The 14,964-nt window shown below is 35.5% G+C and overlaps 1 protein-coding gene across 1 annotated transcript in view; it reads left to right on the forward strand.

Annotated features, from left to right (window-relative positions):
* LOC107625321 (pre-mRNA-processing factor 19) overlaps positions 1 to 9,208 on the forward strand; it is a gene marked incomplete at its 5' end in the record, with an annotated part of 10,459 nt that extends 1,251 nt beyond the window's left edge. The window contains 16 exon segments of the mRNA XM_016327938.2: positions 392 to 463; positions 611 to 673; positions 947 to 1,033; positions 2,115 to 2,259; positions 3,050 to 3,171; positions 3,365 to 3,481; positions 3,594 to 3,689; positions 3,765 to 3,824; positions 4,333 to 4,407; positions 6,677 to 6,781; positions 7,495 to 7,614; positions 7,696 to 7,773; positions 7,851 to 7,947; positions 8,034 to 8,085; positions 8,571 to 8,641; positions 8,737 to 9,208. Coding sequence (XP_016183424.1) covers positions 392 to 463; positions 611 to 673; positions 947 to 1,033; positions 2,115 to 2,259; positions 3,050 to 3,171; positions 3,365 to 3,481; positions 3,594 to 3,689; positions 3,765 to 3,824; positions 4,333 to 4,407; positions 6,677 to 6,781; positions 7,495 to 7,614; positions 7,696 to 7,773; positions 7,851 to 7,947; positions 8,034 to 8,085; positions 8,571 to 8,641; positions 8,737 to 8,852 — 1,476 coding nt within the window. The 3' untranslated portion in view covers positions 8,853 to 9,208.

Below are 14,964 nucleotides of genomic sequence, written 5' to 3' on the forward strand. Positions count from 1 at the left end.
TTTTAATCATATCATATATTATATATCTTTTATAACAAAATTTTGTTATGTAGATGACTTCACCAATTTTAAAAGGCTTTTGTTGTTTTCTTGTTTGATATAGGGGTTTTATTCTTGTATATTTTGATGCACTGTAGCTTTTTCTTTGCCTTTGTTCTGTCTATTATTGGAGAATAAGAGAAGTGGAGCATTTGCTTACACATTTACCCATTTAACATGTTTGAAGGTCCTTTCTGTTCTATATATGTTTTTGTTTATTCATTTGTAATTGGTTTTATTAGCTACTATAAATTTAGTTCTATTTCATATTGATGTTTTGTACACCATTCAATACATATATTACTAATTACATTACAACATTTAATTCAATTTTGTTTACATAATTGAGTAGGATTATGGAAAATGTCCAATAACTGGAGAACCCCTTACGTTGGATGATCTTGTACCAATCAAAACAGGCAAGGTATGTCATAATGCATTATTTGTTGTGTGCCTTACATTTTGATTCTGGAGTATAATATAGACTGAGCTACCCATGTTTGTTGTGTTATTTTCTTCAGAAGATATGACATGCTATGTGCTAATTAATTTACGATCATTTGTCATGCAGATAGTGAAGCCCAGACCAGTGCAGGCAGCTAGCATCCCTGGCATGCTTGGAATGTTCCAAAATGTATGGTTTTTAGGCTGCTGTGCATGCTATAAAGTTTGGTATATGATGACACTGCTTAAATGTTTGCTACATTTTTTGAAAATTTATTTTCTTTTTGCTCTACATTATTGTATTTGGAATTAAATGATGATTACTTTTAATTAAATTTTCAATTGATTAAATAAATAGAAATACATAGAGAAGTTTATTCTTATTTCAGAAAGAAATTATACGAGTGTCCAAAACAAGAATGCAGTCTTCTGAGAGTGACTGTTTATTTTATATAACCTACAGGAATGGGATGGGTTGATGCTATCTAATTTTGCATTGGAGCAACAATTGCACACAGCCAGGCAAGAGCTAAGTCATGCTTTATATCAGGTATGTATTGTCAAGTATTTGATTTATTTATTTATTTTAAGATTTGGTCATAAAATCTTGATAAACTTTACAGCATTCCCTTTACAATAAAAGACACTGGCATTGTTTAATATATGTAGCCAGTAGTAGAAAGAGATCTTGTTTTTGTTCTGTGCCAAAGTATGTTATTTATTTATTTTTTTTAACTTTTTACCCCAAATAATGACGAAGGTCGAATATAAAAGTAACTTCATGATGTTAAATTATAATGTGATGACAACTATGCTTTTGTACCATTTGAGAAGCATGTCTTGCATATGTAATGGTAACAGATTTTTCTGCTTATCTGTGAAATTGTTGTAGATATCTTTCAGAAACCAGTTTCTCAGTAAGGAAGCTGTTAGGGACTTGGGTATTATTGGGTGCTCAAAGTCCCATATCGAGTAGTATGGGATGCTTGATGTTGTATATAAGGAGAGTGGTTCTTCCCCCTTTATCAGCTAGCTTTTAAGGTGTGGTTTCCCACTTTCCTTAGATACTTAACAATGGTATCAAAGCGTGGTTGTTGGCGCCATGGAAAGGGCTACCTATAGGCTGGATTAAGGTGAATACTGAATACTGATAGCCGGCGCCATGGAAAGGGCTGCCTATAGGCTGGATTAAGGTGAGTACTGAATACTGATAGCCGATGGCAAAGTGGCTAACGTTGGCTACCGAATACTGATTAAGGTGTGGTTTCCCACTTTTAAAGTTCCACACCTTAAAAGCTAGCTGATAAGGGGGAAGAACCACTCTCCTTATATACAACATCAAGCATCCCATACTACTCGATGTGGGACTTTGAGCACCCCATAATACCCAAGTCCCTAACAGAAACCTTTTCTCTTTTAACTGCACCGAGTCTGAGTTGCCAGATGCAATTGCTGTTCAAGACTTCAAGTTATACTGTTATTTTGTTTGTCTGATCCAATAATTTTTTTTTGACAAAGTCTGATTTAATATTTTTAAATATGATATATCCATTAATTTTTTTGTTATATGATTTTGGTGAAATATATTCTGTTTCGAAATGTGGCTTATTTGTTATATTTTTAATCTGTAGCATGATGCTGCATGTCGAGTGATTGCAAGACTTAAAAAGGAACGAGATGAAGCTAGGTCATTGCTTGCAACAGCAGAAAGGCCATTCCCAGTGTCAGCGAATGCTATACCGGCAAATGTCTCTGGCTTGAGCAATGGGAAAAGAGGTTTTTCTTTTTTTATTCCTATGTTCTGTGTCTGAAAGTTTACATGATAGATTCATTGAGGTGTCATCCTTAGTCAAGAACTTGGAGTTTGGACTTTCGGTTACTCAGGAGTTTTGTCTTATATATCTTATTTTTATTTCTCAACTTCCCCTCCAAATAGAGAAATATTTCTATTGGACATAACCAGGAAATTTTAACCTCAGTGATTAAAGCTTCTGTTATTCTCAGCATCATTAACGTAATTAGCATGCTCCTTAGGATCATAGGCCTCTCCCTGCTGTGCCCTAAGTGTGTTCAGTGTTTTGTCTTCTGTATCGGGGTTCATCTCTTTCTACCCTTCCCTATTGCATATTCTGTTTTTTGTAAAGACTTTCTGTATCGATGGTGTTTTGGGTTTATCCTGTGCCATGGTGTATTTATTTGCAAAGAAATGCTGGAATTTGTAATGTCTCTTTTTCAACCTAGGCTTAACCTTGGATAGGAACTCTTTTGGCATCTCTTTGATGTCCTGTTGTTGGTCTGTTGCATGCTGTTCGTTTATCTGACATATAGAGAGACAGCATGTGATCTTGCATGGCTTAATAAATTACAATTTTGTTCTTTTTCTCTCCCCGCAAAAGTTGTGTGTTCATATTTTTTATTTGTTTTCTTCTCCTGAATGTCTTCTAGTAAAGTAATATAAGATTTCCTATAAAAAGGAATTCTATATCAAGGTTTTAGACAAAAAACTAAGCTTGGACACTACTTTATGGATCTCAATTACTAATTTAAATTACTTTCCACATTCAAGCTGCTGAAGATGATGAGATGGCACATGGTGGAAAGAAAATGCATCCTGGAATAACTTCTGCAATAATTTCTGAGCTAACTGACTGCAATGCTGCTCTTTCCCAGCAGAGGAAAAAGCGACAGGTATTCCTTGTGATGATATTGATACAGTGATCTCCTTAATGCCCTTGTTTCTGTTATTTGTTGGTATCCATTTCTGGTGTTAACTTTTGTAGTCCGGAGTTCCAAACTGGTGTTAACATACGATAAATCTGAGCTTATTTGTTGGACCCTTTCTTTTTGCACTTGCTTATGCATGTTCTTGGGTATATTTCAGATTTCTACAACATTGGCTCCTGTTGAATCTATAGAGGCTTATACCCAGATATCTAGCCACCCCTTCCACAAAACAAACAAACCGGGCATTACATCTCTTGACATCCTGTATTCTAAGGTATAGCATCTAAACTTTGTCAATCGGAATCATGCAACAAGGATGTTTTAACTTTTTTAACTATGCAACTACTGTGTACTGATCAAGGGTCATCTTATTACCTGGTTGACAGGACTTAATTGCAACTGGCGGTATTGATATGAATGCTGTTATTTTTGACAGACCATCAGGACAAATATTATCTACACTCAGTGGTCATTCTAAAAAGGTTTTACTTTTCTTGGGATTGGTTAATTATCTTATCTTCAAAATATATTAGCTGATTGTGTGTACTTTTTGGTAGGTAACCAGCGTAAAGTTTGTAGCTCAGGGCGAATCGTTATTAACCAGTTCAGCAGATAAGGTAATGTGCCGTCCCTTTTAATTCAAAGGTAATTGGGTTTCATACCTCTGGTTGATCACCTTTCTCAACCAAAGATAAGGTCCTTAGAGTCACAGACTGATGGAATGAATCAAGAGATCTCTAATTTTTTCCATGCATCTCTAAGATTTTGATTTTGCACAATATAGGAAATCCAAATGTGGGAAGTTGGATGTTAAATGTGGGAACACAAGGCGCTCGTGTTTTTTTCAGGCACTTTGTGCTTCATTGTGTTCTCAAGATGGAATTTTCTTTGTCTGCGAGTCTCATTTGGCTAATTGCTATGTTATTTGTGACCCAAGTTTCGAAATATGCTGACAGCTTTTAGGCTGCATAGAGAGATAATTATAGATCCAATTTGATCAAAGTAATATTCCTTGAACAGAACAATTAAAACCAAGATTTTCTGACTGTCAATCACTTTCTTTTTACATGTTAGCTATTTTCTTTATGCATTTTTCAGTTGTCATTAAATTTATTTTATTTGCAGACGGTTCGTGTGTGGCAAGGCTCGGAGGATGGTAACTATAACTGCAAACACATCCTGAGGGATCATACAGCTGAGGTAAACTAATCTAATGTTATATTTGTCCATACTTGGACAGTGTCCTGTGTTTTACCATCCCACTTTTTCTTCTTTAGGTTATTAAATTTTTCTGTAGAAACTTAATGGTATATTTTATATCTCTACCGTTGGTGTCAGGGTTGGTATTCAATGTTTTACCATATGCTTCGGTTTTCTATATTGAAATTGAGGCATAAATTTTTTGTGATTATAAATGAGTGTTGGGAGGAATGATTTGTGTTGAGTGATTACTGATGAGGGCATTCTATTATTATTTGTACAATTTAACAGATGCTGTGCTATTTGTCAATAGCAGAATGGCGGCTCATCACATTTTGCTGAAAATCTGATATACAGTTATAGTGGAACTATGTATAATATATATCATCAAATTTGAGTAAAAAAATGTCACGCTTAAAACCAAAAAAGACATAGGAGTAATAAATACAAGCATAAATTCATGAGAACATAATTTAAAGGCATCAAAAGGCAAAAAGCCATTAAGTCATGAACATAAAGATAAAGAACACAGCATAAATCATAAATCATAAACACAAACACAAACAGCCTAAAATCTAATAATCCTCTAATCGATTCCTCATCATTTTCTTCAATATAATCATATTATCCTCCTTGATCTCTAGTGGGGCATATCCTTCCTTCCTCCTCTTCTCTGCTTGAATTGTCCAACTCATCATCATCATCTTATTCTTCTGCTGTTTCAACAATATCTTCAAATTCTGGTTCTTATTCTTCATTTTCAATCGATTTTTTCTTTTCCCTTCTTACTCTTGGAAGCTTTGGAAGCTGCTGCATTGTTCTACCACCACCACTTGAAGGTTCTTTTCTTTTCCTAGATTGTTGCCTAGTGTTTGCTCTAGGCTCTCCTACTCCATATGGCCCTATACACACTTCCCCACTCCAGATCACCATCACCTTCAAACACCAAACCATTTCCTGCTGCATCTTCAACATGCCACTCATCACTCTCATCAATATCATTGAGTGAAACAGGGTCAATTTCATCCTAAAATTAATATCTTCCCTTTAGAGCTTGCTTATATTTAATGTATGTGTTAGTAATATAGGCTAGGCCTAATTTCCTATGAATTAAAATGATAAGAATGTTTATTACATGCACAAACATACTGCAATTATATTTGCAGCTGGATGCACTACATGTCAAGCTTAAGATCTTGATGGCTAGCTTTTGTAGGTTTGGAGCTGATTGTCCGTAGGACCTCCACCATTGAGCTATGATTCCAAAGAGTGCAATATAAGAAAAGTAGGTAAAAAATATGGGAAAAACTAAGCAACTAAGCTTATTCACTAATCTAGATCACAAACCAACATATTAAAATGGTTACATTACAGTAATTACTGTGTATGGGTTTGGAGAACCATTGTAAAGTGAGCATCCCTATTCAATTGCTTTGCCTGCAAAACTCCCACTTAGGCTGCAAAACTCCCACTTAAATCCTTCAAAGTAGCAGCTTCACTAATCTGGTCAAACGATTCCATCCAAATTCACTATCCCAAAAAAATATATCAAGTCCTCATCCACAGAACAAATGGAGTGGAATCTGCAATATCTTTTCACAGCTGGCAAACACATTTACCCATAAGATAGAAGTCTACCTGCCCTAAAAACATTACTTGAATCATGGAGTGGCTGTAGTATCCTCATTCTGCATGCTTAGTCTTGATATCTTTAATTTTTGAGAAGATTCAACAATAAGGTGTTTCCTAAGCAAACTATCTTTAATCATATAGATGATTTGATGGCTTTTCTTTTGTTTCCTGCTGTCACCGCCAGCAGTCAACCTCATTTTGGTTTACACTTCGTAGGATTGAAATGTATTTGGTCATTGTCCTGGAAATCTTATTCCTGTTACTGCTTTTAAGGAATTAAAAGTTAAATCAAACTGGATCATAGCCTGATTTCCCAATGAATTGCTAATTAATATTTTGGGGCTTTATTTGGTTAGTACATTGTGTTTCAAATAGCATGACTGGTTAACTGACTGAACCATGTGATATCCCATCTGTTTGATTTATGGTCCAATAATGGATATTGTTTCTCTATAGTTGGTCTTGTTTTCAGTTGCCTCATTCCACTTGATTGCCCAAGCTTTATTCTGATTTTCTGTAGTCTGATATGATGTATCTTTATGTTACGATTGTTATCTTTCGGAGGTTCATTAGTCTTGTATAATCACTCCATGCCATGCAAGAGTAATTTGCGATCCCAATATGTTGATATATTCAGGTACAAGCTGTCACTGTCCATGCCACCAATAACTACTTTGTGACTGCTTCACTTGATGGCACTTGGTGCTTTTATGATCTGTCTTCAGGAACATGTCTGACTCAGGTTTGTTCTCTTCCCTTCTGTGTGCTTGTTTATAGGCAGTGAAAAAAGGAAAGAAATTTGCATTCATTGTAAACTTTTAAGGCCTGTTTGGTTTGTGTATTTATGTTCTGTTTTCACTCAAGTGTTTCCTATTTTCATAATTTTGTAGAGAAAAATAAGAAAATGGAACGAAAACCAAACTGGCCGTTAAGTTCTGTTTTGTTGCTTACAATAGTATGCTATGTAAAGCAGATTTTTGGAATTATGTAGTTCAAAAAGAACTAAACAAAAGTTTATTTGGTAACAACTATAATAATATGAGCTGATTCTATGGAAATAATCCTAAGCAATTTTAATAACTTATCGTTATAAGCAGAAGTTGAGTATTTCAAATTAACCCCAAATATCAATTGATAAAGAATACACTCATTTCATATCCCTTTTAATCATTTTATCTTGCAAAAGTAATTTTTTCATATGCAAACAAAACATGTCATCTTAAGATCACTTTTCAACCAAATGATCAAACAATTCTCATCTAATTTATTATATAAAGACTAAAGAGATTATACAAATAAGCCATTATTGAGTAAGTCTAATCTTTCAGCTTTCCCAAACACACCCCATAATTTGGTCATTATTTCTTATAAGCATGAACTTTTGAACATAATAAATTAAAATGTAATATTTTAGTACTCTATGATTTCTGAATACAATGATTTTTTTTTCTCTAGGTTGCAGACACTTCAGGTTCTTCTGAAGGCTATACTTCTGCAGCTTTTCATCCTGATGGGCTCATTATTGGAACTGGCACCACAGATGCTCTTGTTAAGATCTGGGATGTAAAAAATCAGGTAATGCATTTTTCTTGGCTATTGTATTTCAATTTTAATATTCATCACTAGCCTATGTTTTGTGCGTTTTTTTGGTTGCAGTCAAATGTTGCTAAATTTGATGGACATACAGGATCAGTAACTGCCATATCCTTCTCTGAGAATGGGTACTTCCTTGCGGTATGTGAGACAATGTAACCAGTAAAAGTGGGGTGATTGTTTTATATAGGTATTCTTATGATATTTAAATTTTACAGACTGCAGCTCATGATGGTGTAAAGCTTTGGGATCTACGCAAATTAAAGAACTTCCGAAATTTTGCTCCGTATGACTCAGAAACTCCGACAAACTCAGGTATTTTATTTCCCCATTATTGACATTTACCATATACCGGCCAAGATGTCCCAGTTTTAAAAGTTTGTCTACTCTGTATCTTGCAGTTGAGTTCGATCACAGTGGATCTTACCTTGCAGTTGCAGGCTCTGATATCAGGTGAGAAGTACTGTAATCCGTGTGTTTCTGTATTTTCTCCTTTCTTCTCTTCCCTCTGTGTTAACGTGCATAGGGAAAACAGCTTAGTACAATGCCATGTGGTGCCCAGGTAGAGTTGGGCCCTTTCTGAGTACTGATTTAATTGTTGAATATGAAAGAGCCTTTTCTATTTAGTTATTATTAATACCAATTTTGGTTAGTCTTCTGTACTCTTTTTCACATGCATTCAAACCAACAAATGGATGTTCTGTACTTGGGGAAATTTAGGGGGTTTATCTGAATTCTGAAACTATAGTATTTATAGTTACTGTCATCATTGGTCTGGGTTTAATAGCAAATAGTAACTAGCATTGAATGCTAGCCATGTCTGTAATTAAATTTCTCTGACCTATGTTCATATTTGAATTATTGCTTAGAGGTAAGAAAATTTGTCATCTCTTGATTTTTCCCCTCAACTTATTTTTAGTGCCTGTTAACGCATGCAGGATTTACCAAGTCGCAAATGTGAAATCTGAATGGAACTGTATCAAAACTTTCCCAGATTTATCTGGAACAGGTTTTCCGTCTGTTCTTGTCTATTTTCCTTTAAAATGTAGTCTGCTAGTGTTTTAACAGTTGCTAATCCGTTACTTGCCATTTTTTTCTTCCCAGGGAAAGTCACCTGTGTAAAATTTGGTCCAGATTCAAAATACATAGCAGTGGGGTCAATGGATCGGAATCTTCGAATATTTGGCCAACCTAGTGAAGATACTCCAACCGAGTCGTAAGCTGCTGTGGTGACCACAGCCCGAATTGTATTTAGTTCATGAGTGACAGTTGCTGCATGCTATTGATGCCTTGGTCTAATTGCATGGATGAGAAAAATTGTATCAGTTTTTACTTTTTGAGCTTTAGTGTTGGTCCTTGATATGCCCATATGGGGGTATGGGATGGGGCAAATGTAGTTTCAGGCTTGATGCACCAACATTACCTCTGCCTTGCCCTGGAATACCTAGAGGACTAAGTTGCAATTTTTGCCATGTCATCGAAACCTAATGCATATGTTGAATATTGGGTTAATGGTCAAATTGGTCCCAAAAGATCGCACGATTGTCATTTTCGTTCCCGAATAATTTTTTTTTAATCAAAATTAGTCTCTGAGCATTTGTCGTTCTGTTTTTGTACTAACAGTTTTTGTCCTTAACGGTTTTCTTTCTCACACACCAAAAACCAACTCTCTCTCTCTCTCTCTCTCAGTTACTACTACTGCTCTTTTATATCAAAACACCAATTTACATCCCAAAAAAAAAGTTTGAAGAAAAAACCTCACCAACCAACTCATCCTCTTACTCGTCTTCAATGGCAAAACAACCGTCACATCATCCACCATTCGTCGAAAATATCTTATTATAACCCTCTATTTTCTCTGCCAATTGAGGGTTTCGATTTCCTAATGCATGATTGGTGTTGCATTTTGGTAAATTGAACAACCGGTGGTGCCACAAGAAGGCGTCGGTGTTGTTGCTTCAGACTTTCTTTGACACTTGCAAACATGTCTTCTCTTCTGTCGCACCTTTGGTTCCTCTGCCGCACCCTTCCCTAAACAAAACAAAAATTTCAGATGAAAATAGAGCAACTACCCCATCACAAAAACCCTAACCCACCAAAACAACAAAAAATTCAACCCTAACACCAGTCATAGTTGTAAGAACTAAATCGGTGATCAAACCGGTCAGGTTATTGATTTACTGGTTTATTGGTTTAATTGATAAATTACTGGTTGAATCGATAAAATTGGTTTCACCTAAATAAAAAATATAATAACAATTACAAAATACAAGTTCACATCAATTGTTCAATGTTGGGAGCATAACCTATTTCCAATAGTTCAATTCAAAGGGTTCCTGTTAGACAAGACAAAAGCAACCATATATAGATTCACTAAAATCTGTTTTGGACATAAAACCAGTTTTGCCGACATGTTTTCAAGCCTAAATTTGCCGAATGATTTAAATTATGAGCAAGAGAAGGAAGAGGCATGATGCGTGGCCTAAAGCGGGTTAGGAATTTTTCCCAAATAGAATTAGCGTTGCAAGTATAGTTCCAAACTAACAATCGACCAACATCAAAGTTTAATTTCAAATAAAAATAACCGACAATAATTAAACCTCGAGTCGTTTTTCTCGGACAATGCAATTAAGATGTCACACTTTTGGTTGTGAGGAAAATGGAGTTTTGAATCAAGAAACGAAAAATTAAAGGAACTAAGAAATAAAAGAACTAACGAATGATCACAAAGGATATTAATGTAATTAAAAAGGAAACTATATCAAAACTAGTGAAAATGCTATAAATGCATAAAAGAGCCTTGACTTGGGAATGAGAATTAAGGAATCCTATGATCATCATAACCACAACTATGACAACTAAGATGAGTCAATCTCACTTCGTCAACCCCTAACATCGAGGAGTAAGTCAAGCAAGCATAATTGACCTTGATCCATAAGTGCTAGCTAAATTGCTAATTACTTAGTAAAAAGCTAGCATCAATGGAAACAAGAGCCAACTAACTATCTAAGAATTACCACTAAATTTCGGACATTATGACTCTAGTATCCTAGGAACTCATTTTCTAAGTCAAGGTGTGAAAATCTACTCAAATTTACCAGGTGACATTTTCACAAACACTTGGTGGGTATAAAAGCAAAACATAAGAAATTGAAAGAAAAATGAAAACTATAACCAAACTATTCACAAAATCAACAATAAACATTCAATCAAATAAATAGAAATCATAAAACACCAAATTCATAAGCAAAAGATTCAAGAAATCAAAATTGCATATATTAACAAGTAACTTGAACTAAAAGCAAAATGTAGCAAAAGTAATGTAATTAAAGAGGAAATTAAGAAGTACTTACAATAAAGATGAACAAAATCTATTATCAAAACTTAGCTATAAATTACTACAATGAAAATTTAAGTAACCCTAATAGAGAATTTTTCTACTCTACCCTACTCCTACTCCTAATGCATTTTCTAATGTCTAAGTGAGCTCCCTAAAACTAATCCTAAGCTAATGCTTTGATATGTGGTGGTGGTGGTGATGTCCCCTTCATATAGCACCTCAAACCAGCTTCAGCACTCTCAAAATTGGGCCAAGAAGCCCAAAAATCGCGAGCCACGTGACATTTTAATGAAGTCACGCGTTGGAACTTGTGTTTACGCACAAATGTGTGCGTACGCACACTTGCCGATTTTTCCACTTATGCGTACGCACAGCGCACACTTAGCTGTGTGCTTCTCCTCTGTTTTCTTCATGTGTTCTCCCTTTTTGTATGCTTCCTTCCACTTTTGCCTAGCCATTCATTCCTCTAGGACCTGAAATCACTCACAAAATAAATCACGGCATCGAATGGATAAAAGTGAAATTAAATTTCTCAATTTAAGTATAAAAACACATGTTTTCACATTTAGGTCAAATCTAGAGAGAAATCATAAAAGTATGCTATTTTAGTGATTAAGTGAGTTTATGTGATGAAATCCGTCCAATTTATGCCAAAATTTATCGTCAAATATGGACTCATCAAGGCACATCACTAAGGCAATCTAAATCAACATCATCCAAACCACAGAATAACTTTTGTAGAAAGACTCTGCTTCTCGACTTAGAACCTCTGGATCAGTTTCTCACACTCCATCCTTGAGAAAAAGGCCATGAATCTTATTATGCTTCCTTTACACAAGAATTTGAACTTGAAAGAATCTTGTATTCCTAGGAGCTCTTTTTGCACTAGTGTATTATTATAATCATCAAGCAACTGTTGCTCTTTCTGACACAAATAAATGCTATCCACCATTTCCAAACGCTTTTGTAAATAATTAATCTGCCGCTCTAATTCACATTTCTTAACAAAAATATTACCAAACACCTTCGAGTTAAACTCTAATGAATTCTTCTGCACTTCTGAAATTTTGCCATGAATCCTTTTATTACTAAACCACCATGACTGATTCACAATATCCTTATACCCGGGATGAGTAGCTCAAGCAGCAACAAATTGAAAAGGTCGATTCCCTTTAGGCTGAGGACGACCTTTACAACGCACCAGAATAGGGCAATGATAACACTGAAGCCTATTTAAAACTTCTGCATAAGCCTCTGGAAAGATAGATAACCAACCACTATTTATACAGACTCGGTCAAGCTTTTTTGCCACGTCAACATAATTTTTCACCCTCCTGTACCAAAAAAACCGTCTCCTAATAGTCTTCAAATCAAACAAATCACTATCACCTAATGAAGTAGCAAACCTGTCTGCTCTTTGATGAGAAAATTGACAGTCCTTAGATTCATGAGTAAATATGACTTCATTAAAATTACCAAGAACAATCCAAAATCCTTGAAAAACTATGGATTGTGCAACAAGATAATCCAAAGGAGAACCCTTTTATTAAATTGAGGGCTACCATAAATACCACTACACCTCCAAATTAAATTATCAAATTGAACCTCAACAGTAACACTGATAAACCACTATTTTATGGTTTATCTTGTGTTCAATTGAGTGGTTTTTATCAAGTCTTTGCACACTTATTCATACAAATTGCATGATTTTATAATTCCTTCCTAATTCTGTTCTATGATTGAAAACTTGCTTCCTAAGCCTTTAAATTGTGTATTTTAATCCCCCTTTATACCATTCGATGTCGTGATCTGTGTGTTAAGTATTTTCAGGCTTTACAGGGTAGGAATGGCTTAGAGGATGGAAAGGAAGCTTGCAAAAATGGAAGGAATACAAGAAACAAAGGATATAACCAGCGAGGAGTGACGCGCACGCATGGCTCACGCATGCGCGTGAATTGGAGTTTGCACAACGACGCGTGCGCGTACCTGACGCGTACGCGTGACACGCGAAGATGACCAATGACGCATACGCATGACTGACACGTACGCGTGACATGCGCTATCTGCAGAAATCGCAGAAAACACTGGGGCGATTTTGGGTTGAGTTTGGACCCAGTTTTCGACCCAGAAACGCATATTAAAGTTAGGGGACATGCAGAGACTCAACATACATTCATTCACTTCTCATTATTCAGGATTTTAGGTTTTAGATGTAGTTTTCTAGAGAGAGAGGCTCTCTCCTCTCTCTAGGTTTTAGGATTCCTAGTTTTATGCTTTTGAGTTGGATATTGAGAAGAGTTACTACCTCCGTTGAAGTCTTTATCATTCTAGTTTGTTTCCTATTCCTTTACTCTTTTTATTCCTCATTTACTTTGTTTAGAGTTATATGGATACCTTCGATTTTGGAATTAATTGATGCAAAGATACTTTTTTATTTAATTTCATTATTTCTTGATTATTTTCAATTGAGTCCAATTATCATGTCTTCTTTCTACTCCCTTTACATGTATGCGAAATTGGCATCCATGTCAATGGAGTAGGCTTCTAACTTGGCTTTGGAGTTGATTAATATTTGGAGACCCTTGAGTTGGAAGATTCAAGAGTTAATTTGTAATTGGGAGTTGTTGGCTGGTTCTCTGGCCACTAACGCTAATCCTTCCCAAGGGAGAGGATTAGGACTTGTGAATAGAAGTTGGCTCACTACTTGACTTTCCTTTATTCGGTAAGGGTTAACTAAGTAGAAATAACAACCTATTACTATTAATCTTGGGAAATCCAACAAGGATAGAATTTCCAATTAATTTTCTCCCAATCAAGGCTTTTTATTTTAATTACATAAAACCTCTTATTAATTTTCATTGCTTTAATTTATAATCATTTATTTTTCCATTCCTCATTCAAAAATTTCTCAGAAAATTCATAACCAATAACAAGAACACTTCCCTGCAATTCCTTGAGAGACGACCCGAGGTTTAAATACTTCGGTTTATTTTATTGGGTTTGCTTTAATGACAACCAAGTTTTTGTATGAAAGGATTCTTTGTTGGTTTAGAAACTATACTTTCAACGAGATTTTATTTGTGAAATTCTTTACTAGCGAAAATTCGTTTGTCAAACACCTTGATCAAAAGCATCGATGACCTTATAACAAATACCTTGCATAGAGGATAGAAACCAAATACTCCCCTTATGCCCCTCTGCTTCCACTATACCAATAGAGTGATACCCCAACCTTTCCTAGAACAATTTTAAATGCCAAAAAGGGGAGTGAGTTTCAACCACAATAAAGAAAACAGGAATAAATTTTCTAACAAGTTCCTTACAATGTACCTGGGCTAACTTATTAGAAGCACCCCTAATATTCCAAATAATCATATTTTAAACTATCTATAAATAATAGGGACAGAATGAATTAGAACATAATACTCTAAATAGAATCACCAACCTTAATAGGTGGTTTGTCTTGCGGTGCTGGCACACTCTGATCCTTAATAATTGTCATCCTCGGACCCCAAACGCTGCACCCGCCATGCTTCCATCTACTAAGGTTCCCTCCGTTGCGCCGTCATTTTTATCAACTGGCGAGTTCTGCAGGGAGGAAGGTTGCGGACGCTTTCGGAGAGAAATTTCACGACGTGCAGGAGTTCTGTGCGATGGAGATGGCATAATTTCATGCTTTCCTCGCTGCCCATCGTAATGCCAATCGATTTGCCTCTATCACTATACAAATTGGGCCTTGGGACCCTTCTCAAACCAAAATTGTGCTACTTTCCGTCTTGGTCCTTCAAACTTGATGGATGACCCATTGTGAATTTTTTCTTACACAGCACTTGTTGTTAGCCTCTCCATCATCCATGCATGTCTCTTTAATATAATCATCAGACACGTGAAGGGTCAATGATTCTGTAACTGCATCCTTTCTTTTAACAACTCCTAATTTCTTGTCCAAATTACAAGAATCTTCTAAGGTGATTTAGTTTAAATTATAGAAA

This window comes from Arachis ipaensis, chromosome B02 (assembly GCF_000816755.2).
Source record: "Arachis ipaensis cultivar K30076 chromosome B02, Araip1.1, whole genome shotgun sequence".
In the NCBI taxonomy this organism is placed as follows: Eukaryota; Viridiplantae; Streptophyta; class Magnoliopsida; order Fabales; family Fabaceae; genus Arachis; species Arachis ipaensis.